This window comes from Rhinolophus ferrumequinum, chromosome 22, assembly GCF_004115265.2.
Source record: "Rhinolophus ferrumequinum isolate MPI-CBG mRhiFer1 chromosome 22, mRhiFer1_v1.p, whole genome shotgun sequence".
Taxonomy (NCBI): Eukaryota; Metazoa; Chordata; class Mammalia; order Chiroptera; family Rhinolophidae; genus Rhinolophus; species Rhinolophus ferrumequinum.
Genome location: NC_046305.1, coordinates 43,732,682 through 43,753,227, shown reverse-complemented (window position 1 = coordinate 43,753,227; position 20,546 = coordinate 43,732,682). Strand labels below are relative to the sequence as shown.

Sequence of the window (20,546 nt, the reverse complement as noted above, 5' to 3'; positions counted from 1 at the left end):
TTTTTTAAAAAACTAGGATACCATATATGGACTTGACTCACAATAGGGATAAAAAATAGCCATTCCAACTATAAAAACACATTAAAATATGGCCCAAAATGATTAATTCCCTTCTAAACCATATTTCATAGTAAAGGTTACGAATATAAATCTAAAACCTTGTAATTCAATTTCCTAAATAAACTTCTGTTTGCTTCCTAATATGCCAATTATTTTATCCAGGCAGAAATTGACTTCTCCCAGTTACAGATTTTATGCAATCTTTATCAAAGATCTAAACGACCAATCCCAATCTTAAAAGCTCTTCCTAGAAATCATCTATCAAAAAGGTCTCATTTTTGACCAAAGAATTGTTAGGTCCGGGCTATGGATGCTGAAGAATGCATCAACTTTGAGTCCATTTAAATACATGCACAGATCTGTTATTAAACAAGGTAACATCTGATTCTTTCTTCTTTAATGCAAACATTCTCGATAGGCTTATTATTATAGGGCAACATATACTGATTGCTAAATTCAGTGTTCCCTTCGCCCCCTCAGACCAGCCTTTATAATAATTTGATTCCATAAAAGGCACAAGGTCATTACCAAAAGCAGACGTGAGACTTCGCTGACAGTGAACTTGTATTTGTGATGTTCTTGAGCCACAGCACCTTCTTCCATATCTTTTTTTTCCTATGTATTTGGCACTGTGATAGGTCCTTATAGTTACTATTATTTTAAGAAGATTTTCAGCAAAAGTACAGGCATACCTCAGAGATACTATGAGTTCGAATCCAGGCCACTGCAATAAAGTGAGTCACGTGAATTTTTTGGTTTCCCAATGCATATAAAAGTTATGTTCATACTATACTGTAGTCTATTAAGTATGTAATAGCATTATGTCTAAAAAAACAATGTCTACACCTTAAATTAAAAATACTTTATTGCTAAAAAATGGTAACCATCATCTGAGCCTTCAATGAGTCTAATCTTTTATGGCAGGGATGCCACAAGCCTGTAAAAAAACGCAGTGTCTGCAAAACATAACACTAAAGTGAAGTGCAATGAAACGAGATATGCCGGTAAATCATTTACTGTTTCAACACAGACCTATGTGTAACATTCAGATTTTTTATTTTTAATCCCTGGCTGCTTAAAAAACTTAAAACTGTTAGACCAGTAGAGTGACATACTACAGTCTCATACTCTTAAGTATTTAATTTCTAACTTTGTGCTGTCTAGAACATTTTTGTCAGTAAATCTTCTTGCTTGGGGAATTCTGTAATGGCCTTTGGCCAAAAACAACAAAGTTCTATCCTAAGCTTTAAAAGGGTTGTACCTGTTTTATGATTGAGACATCACTGGAAAGGAATTTAAGACTCTTTAAGCTAATTCTACATGAAAGTTGTGATACTTTACCATTTACTGTTGTACAAGCAATTTAAAGAATACTTTAAAATAAAGATACTAATAAGTATAGGGTAGATGCTGCATAGTCATAGTCAAGTGTGGCTTTGCATCAGATCCAAGATGTGCAGATATACTGTGCCCAATGAGGAAGATTCAAAAATAAACTATTCAATCTAACTTTTATGAGCAGTCAAATCTGTTTTCCAAGTTTTTAAAATGGCCATTGATGAAGGGTTCCCCAGGTTCTCCTGGAGGAGTCAGGCCATGCTGGGAAGCCATTTCCTAGATCTGCCTGGAATGAAAGGGCTGAGGCTCTCTTGTTGAACTGTATGATTCCACGCCGCCTCCTACAGTTAATTCATGAGCAACGTGACTTGCTTACACTGTGGAAGGGATTCCTATAGTGTTCTCATTCATGAGAATAAAGTGGTCCAAGGGAAAGACTTTCATAAAGAATGTTTCTCTCTGATGCAATCCCTTCTAAAACAGAAACTCACTTTATATAAAGTTCACTTAGGACCAAATACAGTATAAACGGCCTCTGTAACACTTAGACTTCAAATACAGAAGAGGCTGAATATTACATTATTTTCTATTGGCTTCCCTGGTTCTATGCCAAACATGTCTTGGCCACAACAGAAGAGTGAGGAGGCTTTTATATTTTGGGGAGAAAAAGGCACATAACTATGGGAGCTCTTAGAAGCGGGTAGATACAATCTGGCACTTTGCAGACATTTTTGAAAATGAATGAAGCTCTTTTATAATTATAACTCCACAGGTAGGATCTACTTAGAAACTATGGGAACTTCATAACATATCCCCATATAAACCCAAACTTTACCAGGGTGACCTACTATTTATTTAGCAGCAATAGTGAACCATATGGTTTTGTTCCGAATGCAAGGTTGAAGAATAGATTTTATGTCCAAGAAAAAAAATGTATTTTGAAGGAGAAAAAAAACATAAGGTCTTTTTCATTAAACGGAAAGGAAAAACCAATCATAGCCATTTAGAGCATAGACCAAAATCTTTTCAGCCCACTAAGCATGAATTAAGAAAGAATACTAAAAGGAAGAAAATTAGTAAGCTGCCGTATTAGTGCAAGAAGTCTAATAGGTGTTTGTTGTGAAACAAGATAGAAATAATGCAGTAAAATCTTGGCACATTACAGAACAAAACAAACAAAAATAACAACCGAAAACTACTCCACAAATAAAATGAGATTTCATTTTAACTTTAACGCTCTGGGATGGCAGTTGCTTTTCTCAAAGGACTGAAACAATTTGGACCTCCACTGCTCCCTATTTTATCTAACAATAGACTGTTTAAAGATGTATTACTGTTGGTGAAGCTACACTGTGCATACAGCTTAAGCCTCACAAGATAACTTTATAATCTCTGGGCTGTATGCACAGACTAAACTAAATACCACACTTGTGCCTGATTCTGAATGGTATCCTATATCAAAATGCTCCCTTAATTATAGCTCTTCTTCTCAAGCTGCTCTTTCAACTTGTCAGAAGCTGCCTAAAGTAACTAAAATCGGATTCCTACAGAAAAACTGTATTTTAGGAAAACATGTGCACTAAAGCACCTAAGCATCTGTTAACATTAAAACCAGAAGGCAGGATGTTACAGCACACATAAGAACAGGCTGTAAAATTTAATAATTCACAACATTCACTTTGAAATATTATGGCAACTGTTTAAAGCAACACACCACACTGGGCACAAGCATTTCATTTGTTCAACAAGTATTTACTGAGCCTCTATCTGCCAGGCGCTGTGCTGGGTGCTGAGGATATAATGATTAGCAAAATAGATATTAACACATAAACCTCTCCAGGCTTCCAAGGTTTCTAAGGCTGAAAAGCAAAGAGAAAATAAGGTCATTCTCTGATTTTTCCATTAGAGGCGGCCACCTCGCTACCCCTACGACAATTACGAGGGGGGTGAGGCCGACAAGCTTTTGTGTAAGTCAACTGTGATATTTGTGGGAAACTGCTTCGTGGAGTCCAGTGTAAATAGTGGCAAGTCCTCAGGCGAATCTACTTAACACACACTGCCTAACTACTGTAGTTGTATAAAATCTGATTGCTATTTCTAATAACGCTGCTCCTGGAAAATGCTTTCTGAGTTCTGAAAGGGGTCGCCACGACCAAAGTTCTTCCTGGTTCAGCCAAGGCAGTTAAACTCTTCCAGCTCTAAGCTATGGACTCTTATGCTGAGGAGAGCAGAGGTCTCAGATGAGAACCAGGGGGAGGAAGTGGGCGAAGTAATAGGCATTAGGACGGAGGTTTAGGAGCGAGCTCAAACTTTCCCTAATCCTTCTTTTTCTTTTCTTCATTGATCAGATAGACATGGGATAAAATTGGAGAGTATCCTGGGTTTAAGCAGGTTAGGACTACTGATACTGGAGGGATGGGGTTATGAGAGAGAGAGTGTTCAGGGATGTACAGGGAAAGGAAATCACCAAGTGTCAAAGGGGAAGGTCTGTGTACGTGACGGAAATGAGTGACCAACCAGAGTGAACAATGACATGTAATGCATGTTGGCAGGGGAGTCATTCAAAAATTAGGCATTGTGGCGGGCATCTAGAGACATCCATTCAAATGATTTGCAACCATTGACTGTTCCTTGGCTCTGGGGTACATGATGTGCAGTGACAGAATATAAATAAAGGGAAAAGAAGAAATGAATCCTCCGCTATCGGAATATTTCCAATGCCATGCCAATTTTAGTGTTACACCTAAGGACTAGTTATTAATCATTTATTCTTATTGCAGACAAGGAAGGTTTGCTCCAGACAGATGAAAGGACTTGACCAACGTCATACATTTACACTTAGTGGCATGACAAGCAAAGACTCAGGCAATGAACTTTAACATTATATCACTAGGCATGTGTCAAAACCATAAATATGTGATTTTTGTTTAAAAATCACAGGGAAGCCATGCAAAACAAGACTGAAATAAGCAAGGAAAGAAAGAAAAGGACAGACTCCATCTCCCCCTTGTCAGAAGGGAACTGTCTCACGCAATCTGGAGAAATGAAACCACTGGAAATTACTTATCATATATTACAAAGCTACACGGGAAAACAAATAAGCAACAGTTTTCAGTGAAAAATTACCCCAAGGCATATTTAATTACATAGAAACGTCAGTCTTTTTCAGTCAGTCTTAAATAATATAAATTAATGTCACTCTAAATTTAACAGCACATAGAAATAATAGGTTTAGGTTTTATTTTTATCACAATTATAACTTCACAGTAACCCAAGAAAAGACTACATATGAAATGAACACATTTACTCTATTTCAGTGCAGAATGGGAAAAAAAACAAGCGAAAGAAAAAAATATAGCCTTTTGTATGAACTCTATTGAGTCAGCTACTTAGGAAACCTGATTCTCTAAACTGCTAGAACAGCAAAGAGAAAATTATCTTTGCTGCCATAAAAAAAGAATCTTCAATAAAGGAGCTTCATATGAACACACATGAAATATTAATACAATATTTAATATAAAGAGCTAGGGTAATTTTGCAAAAAATGTAGTCCATAAAGCTTTTACTAACAAACTTTGAAATGTACATCAACATAACCTCTAATTAAAATTTTAAACTATAAAAAGTCTGCTCAGATACTTAAACTCAGCTGCACTTAGCAGTGAGTGTACGTTCTTCAGTATGCTCAGGCCTCATCTTCTTTAGCCATTTTTCCTCTCCTTTTGGGAGTATCATCTTCCTACTGCTCACACAGACACCCTTAAGGTCTCCTCTTCCCCTCTTCAAATCTCATCGCAAGACAGACTGGGAAACATTCTCACCACAGTATAAAGATCTATGACACTGGAAAGGAGTTATGCCCTCTAGTATTTTGTTTTAAACTAGACTGTCTTTTAGAGAAGTTTTACGTTCACAGCAAAACTGAGCAGGGAGTATAGTTTCTACCAGCCCCTTATATTTTAATGGATATCAAATACTGAAATAAATGTAAGAATTCTTAATCTGGGGTCTAGGGAATCCATGGATGGTCTTCACAGGATCCTGGATCTCACAGATATTATATCCTGAATCTTGGTATATGGGTATATATACATTTTTTTTAGGAAGCAGGTCTCATCAGGTTATCAAGGGGTTGGCATTCAAACACAGCTAAGGCCACTAAGCTAAAGAATGAAGTTCAAGGTCCAGACATCAGGTAGAGACTAAAAGAACTACTTTGGGGGCAGCAAGACTTCACCAGTGTCCCTAAAATCATACCACATAGGTGGCCGCCACTGCAAGTATCAGTATGGATACCCAGGCCCTGACCTCAACAGGGACTAGAGAAATACCCTCGCTAAATAAATGACAACCAATGAAACGACTTTCAAAACATGTGATGACCTCTCTCTTTTTCTGTTAACGTACCTTTAAAGCTTCTATAACAAGGTCCCTTGCTTCAAGCTCTCCTTCAAGAATGCTGAATAGTGTTAGGAGTTCAGGCTTGCTGAGTTTTTCCAGATTCATCTTGAAAGCCTAAAACAGAGACAACAATCAGATAATTTCCAAAAGACAGTTAATTTGATATTATTAAAGAAAAAAATACATTCAGATAAGAAAAGAGCAACTATTACAGTATAAAATGCTTTAAGAAAGGAAGTGATTGGATGGTAAACACAATGTGATATATAGATATGATGTAATACGGAATTGTACACTTGAAACCAACGTAATTTTACTAACTATTGTTACCACAATAAACATTAATAAAAAGAAAAGGAAGTGAGTACAATTAAATAGAAACTAATAAGAGCTTTCTTGATGTTAATCACAAACTGAGCAATGAGAGAAAATAAAATTCACTTTACTGATTTCATCATTACTCCCAAAGATCATTTTTTATCATTTTCACTCCAGGCTTATTTACAAACACCCTAGGAGGTCTCAGAATGAATTAGTCACTAATTTTGTTCACTAGAAATTCAGGTAAAATTGTGTCAGAATGAATACTATTTCAACAAAAAAATTGTTGGACCATGAAAAGATTTCCCAGTTTTAGATAATAAGATTCCAAAGCTGTATATAAAACATTCTGGCATCTCTCTGAAATTGGTTGAAATTAAATTTGAGCAAAGATAACGTTCGGTGGGAATATGGGAGAAATTTTTCTTTTAAATTGTCTACTTTCACAGAGAATATCTGTCACAACATTTATATTTCATATAGTAAAATAAAACTTAAATGCAACCTTATGCAATATACTTTTAACTGACTTCTTAGAAACACATTGTTTAGACATCTTAATTGGCCAGGCTACTACAAACTGAATTTATTTCACTTAACAAGTTCACATTTCTACAGGGCCTTGGCATCTTTTGAAATATGTCAAATGGTAAATTGCATGGCACAAATCCAATCCTTTCCACAAGATTAAGGTAGTTTACAAAGTTCTAGGTAGTTCTTACAAAGGTAGTTAAGGTAGTTCTTACAAAGCACACATAGATGGAGATTAGATGGCGATCCAATCTTTGCAGGGTCTTCTGATCAGTACGTAAAATACATTTCATAACTTCCAAAGTAGAGTGAATACTAATTTCTTTCTCCCATGTTTTATTTCCAAATTGCCACTCTCATATAGTTTTCTTTCAAGTGATTCACGACATGACTAGTTCACATACCCTCCAGTAATTCCCAACTCTTATGAGCACATTAAATTTTAGGAGGCATACAAAAGAGTCATTGATTCCTTCCAGAGCTACTGCCTTTAGGTGAAGGGGAACATGGAGGAAATGCGTACTTCACTGTGTTGTTAGATGGTGTTCCAGGACACACTGTACAAATCTTTTGCCACATGGTAAAATATGGTCACTGTAACTTCAGCTCTGAGCACTCACTTTCTAACTAGTGAGTTTAAACAACTGGTAAGCTTCCCACTTCAGTATCACAGAGCTATCCCACAGCACTTATTTTAAAAATAAGAACTAAAACAACAAAACAAACAAATAAATAGATCTAGTAAAGCTAAACTTAATATAAGATGGAAACGGGGATGATGATTCCAACTCAGAGGGTGACCGGGGAAATGGAGTTACTATAAAAGCCAAGTTCCTGACAGAAGTTGAACAATGGTTTAATTATGGATAACTACTATCCTCTCTCATTTTCCAAAAGAATTCTAAGAAAGCTATTACCCAAACTGGGGGAAGCCAAGGGTAATGCCCTCAGCAATACCTTCAGCGGCCCATTTGTAAAAGGCTGACCGCATCCCCTAAGAAGAATCGTGAGGAATTTAAACTACGAACCTGATGAGTCACACTGGTTTGTTAGATGACACCCCCCCCACCAATGGTTTCATGTTTGTTTATTTTTTCAGTCTCTCTCAAAACGTGTATAAGGCAGAAGGAAAATCCTATCATTTTATGCCCTTCCTCTTGGCTTCCACACTATTAAACGGGACAATGGACACCCGCTAAAGGTCCGCCATGAGTACGACTGCACTGAGTAAATCAACTGAGTGTGTAAGATCCAAGGCAGGAACAGAGCTAAAAATGAGTGTTCACACATGTCACTCTTTGTTCTTCAATATATTTATAGTCGTTAAATATTCTTATTTGGAGATCCAAAACTGTGGCTTAATGAGTAAAACATAACAGAGTGCGGCGTGCAGAATTTTAGTCTCAGCTCTGCCACTGAACAGCTATACGGCCTCGAGGAAGAAAATTACCTAGTTGCTCTGGCATTGAGTTTCCTAACAGGTAAAATTTAAGATTAGATAATCTCTAAAGTCCTTCTTGATTCCATGCTAAACGTCTATGGATAAAAAATTCAAGAATTGTTAGAGAATCCAACTACATAAGAACAAGAGATAAATATATAAAGAACTAAAATAGATTGTACCTAAATCAAAGTTTTCATCTGTTGTGATGAATATATATCCTCATAAAAGAGTAAAATTGAAACAATCTTCAGTCATTTTAATTACAAAGCAGTCCAGCCTAGGCAAGAAAAAAGTCTCTTCTTTGTCAGTGGCATAAAGAACAATATTCTTGTTATCTCTGCATTTGTAAATCACTCCTGCACACCATTTTAATGTCTGGAACATTTTGCTAATATGGACCAACTCACTGAGCTTAGTGTCCACGTGTAGTGCCTACAATACAAACATGACAGGAGGAAGAAAAGGGCCACAGCTGTGTAGTAATTTGAAAACCAACAGATCTGTTTTTGCATATTCCAAGAACCATTCTTTATAAATATTAAAATTTGGCAGTTCTTTGCTAGTCTATACATTTGAATCTAATCTCAATATACAAGACATTGCAATACATTTTTGTATGACATATAAATGAAAGATAGTAAAACTGCACTACGTTTTAGGATGGCAGTGTTATTGCTGGGAATGGGGGCGGGGGGGTGGGGGGGGCGGTACTGACCTGATTCACTGGCAGTCACACTTTACTCCTCAAATATAAACTCTGGAGGTTTTCTTCAGTTAAAATTTGGGAAAATTGACAAATATATTTAAAATGCCGCCAGCATGGTGAAAAAGTGTCCAATGCTGCAAAATAATAAGAGATTTATTGTCTATGTGACCACACTGTAAACAATTTCTAAGTCCCATGAATGTCCACTGTCGTCATAGCTGATGAGACCTGACAGCTGTAGGCTGATTTGAACAAGAAAGAAGAAAATAGCCACTTCAAGTTGAAGCTGAGTAATATAAGGAAAAAAGAGGCCTGTGACTTCCCTTTGCAATTATAATTAGGGAAGGTAGGGCTTTCAAAATCGTTTTTACTTTAAGACGTCAGTGGCCATTTCAAGGACAAACTTATGAATGTCTCTCGAAGAGACGGCCTTTCTCCCCCTGAAATGACAAAACCCTATTTGCTTGAATCACCATGACTTATGCACAATGGACTGGGATAGAAAAATAATGTAGGTCCAACTGAAATTTTCAACTGCCAAATTCCTGTGAGGAAAATTCTCAGCCCCTCACCTCCTGCTAATCAATAAACAGATAAATCAACCTGTCACCATTTTGACTTTGTCTGTAAGGCTGATTATTCATCCCCAGCCTCTACTTTTTCCCATTTATTTTCAAATATTAAATGTTGAGTCATATGCACAATTTTTGTTTATGTTGTCCTAAGAGTATATTAGACACAGCAAACTTAAACCTCACAGTCAAATGGGGACAGTGTCAAAGGAGGAATAATGCAGTAATAAATGCTTGTGTCATTCAGCCAAGAACCAGTCATTAACCTGATTACAAATCTCTCCCTTCAGGAGAGGAAGTGTGAGTCCCGCCGTCAGTAACAAGAGCACAGCCATCACACAGGCAAACCACTAAATAAGGCCCTCCAGCAATTTCTGCCCAATATACAAATTATGTGGCCTAAGATTTTCAGGAAAAAGCCATTTCGAACGCCATATTCATTATCAGAAATACGACTGCCAGATTTTCGGCATGCCACAGTGGAGTCTACGCTGCTTCTCTGCTCATTTTCTAAATGAACTGTTACTTGTCACTGCCACCATCCATTAAGTAACTCTGAAAGACAAGATCATTTCAGCCAGATTCTCAGCTCATTCCTTCCATTAGAATCTGAGACCCAACTTTCCCTTTCCTTAAGAGTTCAGACAAATATGTCTGTCTAAAGATTGCTACGGTCTATAAATTTGAAATAAAGACTACTTGTGGACACGTTGTCTGGATACATTATCAGACACTGTTTTACAGCTAGCTGTAGCTATATTAAGCCTCACAGTTTTCTCCAGCAAAAAAAAATACATGTAAATATACAATAAAAAAGACAAAGTTATACATATGGTAATACCCTGGAAAATTAGCTTATTTACTTACTTAATTTATTCCTTCATTTATTTATTTATGAGTTATCCATGGTGATTTCACACATGAGCTTGCCCAGCATACCATTTGGTCTATTCACGTGCTACTTCCCACCAACTCACGGCCAACAGCCAGCAGGGCACGCGTCTCTTACATATGAACTTTCATGTGCCAAGTCACACGTGTTATAGGTGTCAAGGAAGCCGCCCCTCTGCTCCCCAGAACCTCCCACACAGCCGTGCTGACGGGCCATGGAAGCGCGTTGCTGTGGCTGGGTCTCTGTTCCCTTTATTCTGACCTTTCCCCTTCTCTGGATAATACCCAGGCTCCATTCGTTCCGCGCCTGGTTGTACCTTTTCCTTCTTGAGGAAGTCCCAGCTTTCGCTCTGGAACTCTGAATCACTTCTATGGGAAGCAGCCTTTGGTGCCTTTTTGCCACATAGAGATTGGGTGGCAGAAAAAGAAACACCCCAAACAGCTTCTATAGCTATGTGAGCAGTAGGGTAGGGCAGGGTGGAGTACAAATAAGATGTTTGTCTATCTAGTATCTGGGTGTGAGTATGTCTTTATGAGGAACTGAAGGCTTAATTTCACAGTGGTGGGTGAGAGGAACACGAAAGAGGGAAATTAACCTTTTTAGATAAATTCTAGGTATTCCCTGACATGAATTTTCCTCAAAAAAATTGAAAAGATCTATTTTTAAAAAAATCCAACTTGGCTAGTATAAAAAAACAAATCAGTTGTTCTACCCAGTAGATCACTGTTGCAAAATTGGATAAAAATTCTTTTTATTATATGCTCAGATATCAAATTTAAGAAATTGATACTCGGGCTACAACTGACAGATTCAGGCCATTCAGTAAGTTTTTAGTATTAGTGATAAGATATGAGCAAACATATACAGCAAATTTGCTCCAGTTATGTAAAGACTCTTTTATAAACATATAAGCAAAACCAAAATGTAGGAGGCCACTTAATTCTTAAAATTCAAAGAGGCAACACTAACATACAAAACTGACAGTTTTCCACTAGATAATTTGCTTCCTTAAAACCCCAGTATATATGAAATTTTTAAAAATGTGTTACTTTCACAAATACTAAATTTAAATATGGACAACAATGTACTGCTGTTTTTAAAACTGGATCCAAAGCAACCTCCATCTGGGGGTGGAAGATGTGAGATGTGGACGTGTTCTTACCTTGACTATCTCAAAGATTTAAGTTTCCCCACCCTCTGGCACTTCCAGTTTTTCAGAGGATTATTTATGTATTTGGGGGTAAGAGAGTGACAACATCCCAAACTGTACCTTTCATTTCACTTTCGGCATTTTAGGATTAGGCTAGGGAAGAAACACATGTCAGAGTACCATCGGAAAATAATTTTCTGATCACGAAAGCAGATCTTTTGTACATTTACTAAAGGGAGCTGCTTTTAATATTATTATTTACAAAGGTGCTAAAACCAGGGTATAAAAATGAATCTCATTTTATTGAATTCTATAGTACTGAGCAATAGCAGCTTTACTACAAATGTCAAATCAATCTTATTTCAGTTTGGTAAAAGATATTACTGGACTATTTGGATCTATGTGTCTCTGTGTTATGTGCTACGGGCTGAATTGAGTCCTCCCCAAATCCGTATGTTGAAGTCCTAACCCCCAGTACCTCAGAATATGACTGAATTTGGAGACAGGGTCTTTAAAGAGGTAGGTAAGTTACAATTAGGCCATTAGGGTGGGTCCTTATCTAAGCTGACTTGTGTCCTTGTGAGAGGAGGAAATCTGGACACAAATACAGGCCAGGGAAAGACCAAGTGAAGACCCAGGGAGAAGATGGCCATCTAGAAGCCAACGAGAGAGGCCTCAGAAGAAAGGTTGATTTTGGACTTTGAGCCTCCAGAATTGTGAGAAAATTAATTTCTGTTGTTTAAGCCAGCCCGTCTGTGGTACTTTGTTATGGCTGCCGGAGCAAACTAATACAATATGCTAACCATTTACAACTTTTAAAGATGATTGGAGCAACTAGATCTAAGCTTTCCCCTGACCGTGTGAGTGCCATAACGTTTCTCAGAGGCCTCGTATCAATCATATCCAGCCACACTATAGATAGCATTATATACAACAGAATGCTTCTGAAACCATTTTAGAGATTATAAATTTCAGGATCCTGAAATATAATATGAATAGAACACTTACAAAGAAATTACAACAGTGCTAAGGGGTCGAGATGCTTGTTGATCCAGTACTGTCAATACAGCCTTTGACATAGGCCTCAAGAAACCAGTTCTGTAATAAAAAGCTAATACTCTTTAAGGTCAACATTGAAAATACTTGCAGTCCTCTATTCAAACACATAGTACTGTACTCTATTCAAATCACATTCTAGGACACCAAATTATTTTTATGCTTAGTGCAGAAATTAATTATGACATAACTGAGCTCATCAACGTTAATCATCACCACCTCAGTTTTATAGCAATTTTCTAAGAATTCAAGCAATAACAGTAATAATGAAAAAGATATGTTTATCGAGCTAAACGTGTTCCAGGCAGTGTTCTAAGTACTTCATATGAATTAATTCAATCCTCACAACCACCTTAGGTGACAGATGCTATAACCATCACCAACAAATTCTTTTTCATCACCATCATCCCCATTTTATAGATGGGAAAACTGAGGCTCAAAGGCTATAACTGGCTGAGTCTCACCTCTGGTATGTGGCAGAAATGGGATCTGAACCTACGTTAATTTGATTCCAGAAACTTCCTTACTAACCCCTGCTACTTGGTAACCACTATTCACATCTGAACTCATTTTATCAGCCTTAGGAATTGTGTGGTAGGAGAACCTCAGCTAAAATGTGATTTACAAAGCTGGAAGGACCTCAGAAATAATCCAGTTCAGCACTCTTATTTTATAGGTGAAAACTGAGGCTAGAGTTAAGTGAATTACGGAAGATTACAGTTAAGTAGTTAAACAAGGTCTAAGACTCATGTCTTTTTAAGATCTAGTCTAACCCACTTTCTGGGACACCATGATGGGTATCAGGTTTCTGTTTTGTTTAGCTGTTTTAAGACTCATGCATCTCTGGAGGGTGTGTGTGTGTGTGTGTGTGTGTCTGTCTGTCTTTCACATTTTTCCCATTGTCTCTATGTTGCCAACAGGATTTACATGTATATTGAGGAAAAGGAGGAAGTGGCCTCACGTCCATAAACAAACATTCAAACATCTCTCCCCCAAAATGAGGACATTTAGCACAACGCTATTAAAAACAGGTCTGTCTACCTGAATATCTGTTTACACCCTTTCAAGTATTCTCATCTGAGACAAGACCAAACCAGAACTCCATTAGGTAAGCTACTGGAATGCATGTTAATGAAAACGAATAATAGCTTTTATAGTGGTAATAAATTCTTTTTCATTAAAATAAAAAAAAAAGATATGTCTTTTAACATCAGAAAATTACCAGAAGTACGAACCATTTCAAGTATGTATGTCACTTGGCTTTATTTAGTTTAAAAGAAATTTTAATATGATTTCATTGAAATATTTGTATCTGTCTATGTAATCTATCTGTCCATCACTCTCCTAAATGTTTGCTTTTCTGAAATAATGCCACCATGATTTGTAAAATGCCACAAGGGAACAATAACATGTAGATTGATTTTATTTCCAGTAAAGTTCATGGGCCACAATTGTAGAGGCAGCCTGGAATATAAAAGCCCTTCACAGACGAAGCCTTTGACTCCACCAGGATTCCAAACTGGGAAGAAACCAAGTGTTCAGTGCGGAGAATGAACCAAGAAACAGTCCAGGTATCTGTGTTTTAGCTCTGCCCACAACCTGACTCTCCCTGAACTGCAAAAAATTTCACAAAAGACTCTAACAGAAATATGATAACTGATGTTTTGCCTTTTAAATTTTGTCTTCTAAACCAGGTCACCAATTTAAAAAAAAAGTTTAACAATTTGTTATCAGTTGGAAATGACCAACAACAGACCTAGCAATTGTTTTTGTTCCAAGGTCCTTTGGGGACAATAATTCTCCTGGGAGGCAGTGCCTTGTAGTGGAAAGTGCCCTAGGCCAAGAGACCGGGCACAGCCACTTCACGGTTCCCTGATCCACTTAATCTTTTAAGTTCTTCATCTATAAAATCGGGATAATAACACTACATATTCTAACAGGATCCTGAATGGCTTAAATGAGTTGGTGACTGCTCAGTCCTCCCATTTCCCATCCCTGGATAGCATATATTTGGTGTCATCTGCAAAGATAATGAAGTCTTCCTTTTTCCATTGAGTCCTCATTTTCTACCATTCACGTGTCTAATTTAGAAATCAAAACAAGTTTACTCCTTCTGACCTGACACCTCCAAGGAGGAGATGGCCTGGCTAGTTCCCAGGAGAGTTGGCTTAGGGACACATACAACACTTTTTCAGGCCAGCGGAATCTGTCTACTACTTGGGAAAAGAAAAGAACTTTCTTCTGCCTCGACTAGCTTTTTGTGCCTTTAGCATATAGGAGAAACGCATGCCTTTGCTTCCACTGAATTTTCACAGCTTTTAATCAAGTCACAATTGTAACTGGCAATGACTGAGAAACGAGTTTTCTAAAAATATCACAGCTAGTTTTTACATTATGTTACACATGTAATAAGTATACATCTACTTGTATATTCATAACCCAGGAGCAGTTATCACATCCTATTACATCAATTCATCTGTTTACATATCTGTCTTCTGTCTCATCTGACTGCTATTCTAGACAAATAACTACTGTCTTATTCAACTTGATGAAACTCAGCACCTAGCAGTCTGGTTCAAAGGGGTACTCAAAAAACGCCGGTCGGAAAGAAACGTACAGCACAGTACCTTGAATTACAGCCAACGAAACTGGACTTGATCTTTTAGGAAATGAGACGCCCCTACACATTCCTAAGCAGTTGACTGTCCTAACGAAAGCCCAGTGTCAGGAAGGTTAAGGCTTGAGGCACACGGTTGATTTGACTGAAGCAGAAAGAGCAGTTGGGAGAAAACTGTCAGAGTAAATGTATGTGGCAAAACGGTGTGAACTAGGACGGCGGCGGTCAGAAAGCAAAAGAAATGTTTGAGAGACTTTATAGAGAATTTACAGTGACTTGGTACTGGTTCCATTTAAGTAGGCAAGAGGGGAAATGATCCGAGATCAGCTGAGCTTTCCAGACGGGGTGACTAAAATGATGATGCCATTAACAGGAACAGGGATGTCAGAAAAGGAACTGGTTTTAGGGGGAAATGATGACTGTGATGTGCTCAACGAGAAGTAATTAGACCCCAAGAGGAACGTGGTAAGAGCCAGTGCCACGAACGCTAAACATTTACAAGTGGAGCGGTCTTCAGAGGTAGAGCCTTTTCAGCAACCCTCGGTGCCTTTCATTTAAGAACAAAAGGCAACAGGAAGAAGCTGAAGTGCAGAAGCAGACCTGATAAGTTTTGTACCCTCACATATTACACCAGTTAACGTCCAGCTTGGTTCTGTTCTCACTCCTCTCAGACCTGCTGCAACAGAAGGACTGCTTAGCAGAAACTGAGTAGGGCACCCTTCCCACCAAAAATAAGAGTTAGTGCTTCTCTTTTTCCTACAACTTACCTGTCAGCTATTCTCATTATTCTCTCCTTTATAAGGTATAGTTCTCATCTCTTGTTAAAACAATTCATCCCCGCTCTACTCCCCTGTTTTCCTCCCTCCCTGCTTCTCACCTTTCTAAGGAGAGCAGACCCGGAGCACACACAGCCCAGCCTTCCCCAGCAGCTTTTGCACAAAGGATCAAAGCAGAGCCTCCCAAGGTTCAAGGTCAGGAATCTCTTTTTGTCTGGAAACCCCCTCGTCCTGCGCTCTCCCTTCGTCCTTTCTGGTTTCTACCAGACTCAGTAACAATTAAGGATTACAGTCTTTGTGGCTCCACAAGTCAGAAAGGATTGTTAGCAGCAAAGGACACAGATTGGAAGCTCTGAACCTGAACTACAGAGTCTGAAAACACAAGGCAGGGGGGAAGGTCTTACTGCATTCTTTACACCGTCGCCTCCTTGTAGACAATCCTATTTTCCTCCCCTACCTCCACTCTTAACTCCCCCACAGGTGCTTTCTTCTCACCCGTTTTCATTGTTCCTATAACTGCTCCTCACTTTGGGGGGCAGTGGAGGAGTTGTCTTCAAAAGGCAAAAACCACTTTTAATCAAAGTTATCACTGAATAGCCCATAAATCTCACAGAACGTACCGTATCCCAGTATCCACCAAGCCATTTATACAGTTTGACACTCAGGACAGAGGTACTTAAGACAGTAGAGTCTGGAGTGGAACAATGGGCAATTCAGAGAGAAGACATCAGATGGCCGAATCTCTTGCCTTTCTTATTCCCGGGCCAAAAAATTCAAGGGAGATAATTTCCATGACACAATTATGCAACACACACTATGAGACAGACACACACTCTCCTAACAATCCTCAGATCAGATGTCTGAGGTCATGACATATACAAGCTTTGTGTCCCTCTACTTAGAAATCTTAGCTGTATATTGAAAAATTTAAAACAAAACCAACCAATAACTAAAATTAACACTAATTCATCACCTTTGCTAAAATGCTAAAGAAGTAAAAATGTTTAATGTTAAATTCTTTAGCACATATGCAAAGTAGAATAACAACGATAATACCTACCAATTATTGAGCACTTCCTACATGCTACGTAGGTAACCTTGCTTTGTAATCCTTATTTAAATGTAATTCTTAAAAAAAAATTCTAGAAGTTATTGCTATGTCACAGCACAGGAAACTGGGATATGGTGAAGACAGAAAACTCTGCTTTCGTCCTCACTCGCAGTGAGAGTAGTAGAGTTGGGATTTGAACCCAAATTTGCCTTGAAATCTGCGCTGTAAGTTACCACACTCTACAGCCTGACAATAAATATGTCATTTTCTCACGGAAATACTTTGAACTGAACCTTGGAAGACTTGATTTTTAGTTATTAGCAAACATTCAGGAAATATGAGAAAAAATGGCCTTTAGAAACAGGCCGACAAGCCATTCTTGGGGTCAAACACCACAGACTGGATAAATTTCCTCTAGAAAGAAAGAAATCTGTTTCTCGTCTCAAGCCACCAAACACCACTCCAATGGCAACCTATACAAACACCATTCTGCTCCACTCAGAAAAACCAAGAATTCCAGACTAGTTCTGCAAGTTCCAAACCAGGTTCTGCCAAGACAGGAACCCACCGTACACCGACGACTCCATTCAGGGACCCACTCCTATTTGTGCCCCGGTTTGTGCATTTATTCCTAGTTCAGAACAGCACAAAAACAACTAAAAATCCATTAACAAAATCCTACAGCAGATCGGTAACTGGTCAAAACCAAACACTCTTAAACAAAACCCAGCAATCAGTTCCTAGTATGCGCTCCTAAATGAACTTCATTCCTCTCTGGTCAGATTCTTAGGAAAATGAAATCCTAAGATAACTAGCACTGATTACATCAATAAACCTGTTCGGATTTCATTACAGCAAAATTATATATCTAACCAGCAGACATTCTCTTATAGAAAATTCCATATTTTAGAGTTACTTAAGATACTGTGGTTTTATGAGACATCAGGTAGGGAAAATAAAAATTAAATCAAGACAAAAAGTGGATTGTTCATACTAACAAGATGTGCCATATCTTATCAGTACATTATCTTTCTAGGCTACTCTAAAGTGACAGCTTCAAACTAAGTTCAGCACTCATTAAATCAAACTATATATACCAGGCACTGTGAAAGATACAAAGATGAAAAAAAACCACCTACTGGCTGCTCTCAAAGAATTTGTAATTTAATGAGATAGATTAGACATATACATAAAAATCCTCTATATGCAAAAGGCTTTTCTTCATCTAATATGACCAAACAAGTGTTGAAAAGTTAGAGGAAAGATTTCCAAAACCCAAACGTGTATCGAACAGGTCCTTATTGTGCCAAATAATCAAAGAGTGTGATTTGGTTTTTCCTATCTGTTCATTAAGGTCCTGGCAATGTCCACTACTTTGGTCTCCTTGGTCTGCTACCTTAGTTTATTTTCTGTTCTCTGCTCATGTAACAAGATATATCTTTTGAGGATTTCCTGTTTTGCTCTTAGTTTTTTCTACTGCTATTGCGGGGGAAACATGTCTTACCCTCCTACTGCAGTACATTTTGTTTGCTGGAGACACCCTCCGCACAGTTTCTTCTTTGTGCTGTTTTATTGAGGATCTGGAAACAATCACTGAACAGATCTGGGAGCACCGAGAGTGGCCCTGAAAACTTCGAGACTAAATATTCAAAAATAATTATCTTCAGGAAGTCTACCTTCAAGAAAGTTCCATCAGGAAGGTGAAAGACAGCCATTATGAAAGACTACCCTCTGTGAGTCCAACTCCTTGCATCTCATTGCTATTAGCTCTAGCTACAGGAAACAGTAGTAAGATGGACTACAGATAAAAAGCAAAAGAAATGAGCTAAAAATATATGGCAATTTTTAATATATGCAAGTGCTAGCAATGGATGATTACCGAGGATTCAATGGCATTAACATTCCGCCCAAATCATCAATATTTTGCACCTGCTGAAATGAAGGCCAGCTTGACAAAGCCTTATGAGACCACCACAGAGACACTTCTGATAGTTACAAGGCGTGTGAATAGCTGGCGTTAACCTTGTTTTTATTTATCCTTCTCTCTGAGATTTAAAACGTGCTCTTACTTTTCACCCCCTAAATTTTGGTGGCTGACACTGTTCTTGGAAAACCAATCCATAACATTATATATGTATCAGTTCCGCCTGGAGGGAAAAACCCACCATTAAAAAAGGGGGCTAGAGAGGAACCAAAGGCCACAGGACCAGATTAATCATAAACCTAGACAACTGAGCCTGAATTTTCTTCAAACACTTCCTGCCTTTTGTTTCAACAGAAATATACCTTCAAGGTTAACGGCAGTCTCCCTGAGCAACTGACCAGCCCACCTTAGACTCATTCCTAATCTAATGCTCTTTATTTACTCATCAATACTGTTTGATTTTAAAGTGTGCTGTTTATTCAATGACAATACATACTGCACCTCTCCCCACACAAGGCCAGATGTGGAGATGTCCAACACACCCACCTCACTGTGAAACATAAAGGATGGTTTTTGGTTCTTCATCAAGTTCTCAGGGAAGAAATAGGGTGGAAAGCAAAAATGAAACACAACTCAAACCTAAAAAAACCCTTAGAGGTTGGGTTCTCCCTGAAAGAACAGGGTAGAGGGAACGTACAAAGGGGGCCGTGGGGGTGGGGAGTTACTATTTCTCCTTCCTCCAGAGTCTAAAAAAAGTCCCGCAGCAGGTGGGCTCTCTCCCCTACAGGAGAACAGAGGACCCGAGGGGCTTCGGGAGGAAGGCTGATGACCAGAGCATGGGGGATGGGAAGAACTGAAGTGAGGGAAGGCCGCTTGGTCTGTGGAGCTGGCAGCCTAGATCGGGTCTTTGATTTTTGCTTCCGCTCCATCCCTCTTTTTTGGGAAAACACTGATTTTATCTTATGGATGAAACCAGCTCTGGTGCCACCTTAGCGAGCAGGGGCAGGTGTTGGGCGGGATGTCTGGGCTCCCCGGGGGACAAAATGGGGGTGGGAGCGGCAGCCTAAAGAATGGGAACCTGTGCGCCCTCCCCCAAGGTTGAGGCGCTGGGGGCGGGGTTGAATGAGAGGTGTCAGGAGGGGAGCCCCTTCTACGGAGCTGGGATTGATGGGGGACAATAAGTAGCTGCGAGGACCCTCGAAGGATGAGGAGCCGCCTCCACCGGGAATACCGGGAGGTGGAAGAGAGGGCCCCGCCCCCTTCGGGGATGGACGCGAATGGCAGTTGGGACGGTGGCGGGAGGACATCGATGGTCCTACCCTTACTTTTCTCTGGAGAACGCGGCCTCCCAGCCACCGCCAAGCCCCAGCCCTAGCGGCTCCTACCTTATCCCGGCGCTCCGGGCTCCGCTCCTCGCCGCCTCCGCTAACCCGCTCCCATCCACAGTTCCCCGAGTCCCCGCCCCTCAACCACCAGGCGGGGGCACTGGCATTCACCGCCGCCAATCGCCATCTCGCCTCTCCAGCCCCGGCACCAATTCGCGCCGGCTGGAGGCGGGGCTTCTCCAATGTCATTGAGGCTCCTCCCGGGGCCCCGAGATCCCTTTTGTTTGGGGAGAGCCAAGCTGGGATTGAGCTCGCGTCACTTCCGGGAGGAAGCATCCCCCTTCGGCCTGAGCTTGGCGTTGGACTCGGGCCCCTCCCGGCC

General features: G+C 39.3%; 2 protein-coding genes across 7 annotated transcripts in view; one reads left to right on the top strand and one right to left on the bottom strand.

Moving 5' to 3' along the window:
• ST7L (suppression of tumorigenicity 7 like) overlaps window positions 1-14,231 on the top strand; it is a 148,837-nt gene extending 134,606 nt beyond the window's left edge. Inside the window, exons 16-17 of the transcript XR_004421537.1 lie at window positions 13,392-13,579; window positions 13,904-14,231. The gene's annotated coding sequence lies outside the window, so the exon portion shown is untranslated. The remainder of the gene's footprint in view (window positions 1-13,391; window positions 13,580-13,903) is intronic.
• CTTNBP2NL (CTTNBP2 N-terminal like) overlaps window positions 1-20,342 on the bottom strand; it is a 45,849-nt gene extending 25,507 nt beyond the window's left edge. The window contains exons 1-5 of one of the 6 annotated variants that reach the window (XM_033092511.1): window positions 20,225-20,337; window positions 8,811-8,935; window positions 8,275-8,372; window positions 8,106-8,187; window positions 5,806-5,913 (exon numbers count right to left, since the gene is read on the bottom strand). In XM_033092511.1, coding sequence (XP_032948402.1) covers window positions 5,806-5,913; window positions 8,106-8,117 — 120 coding nt within the window. In that variant the 5' untranslated portion in view covers window positions 8,118-8,187; window positions 8,275-8,372; window positions 8,811-8,935; window positions 20,225-20,337. Of the gene's footprint in view, window positions 1-5,805; window positions 5,919-8,101; window positions 8,188-8,274; window positions 8,373-8,810; window positions 8,936-20,224 lie in introns of those variants that run through there. The other 5 variants (XM_033092512.1, XM_033092513.1, XM_033092515.1 and 2 more) reach the window with 5 other exon arrangements.
• Between the last annotated feature and the right edge of the window lie 204 nt (window positions 20,343-20,546).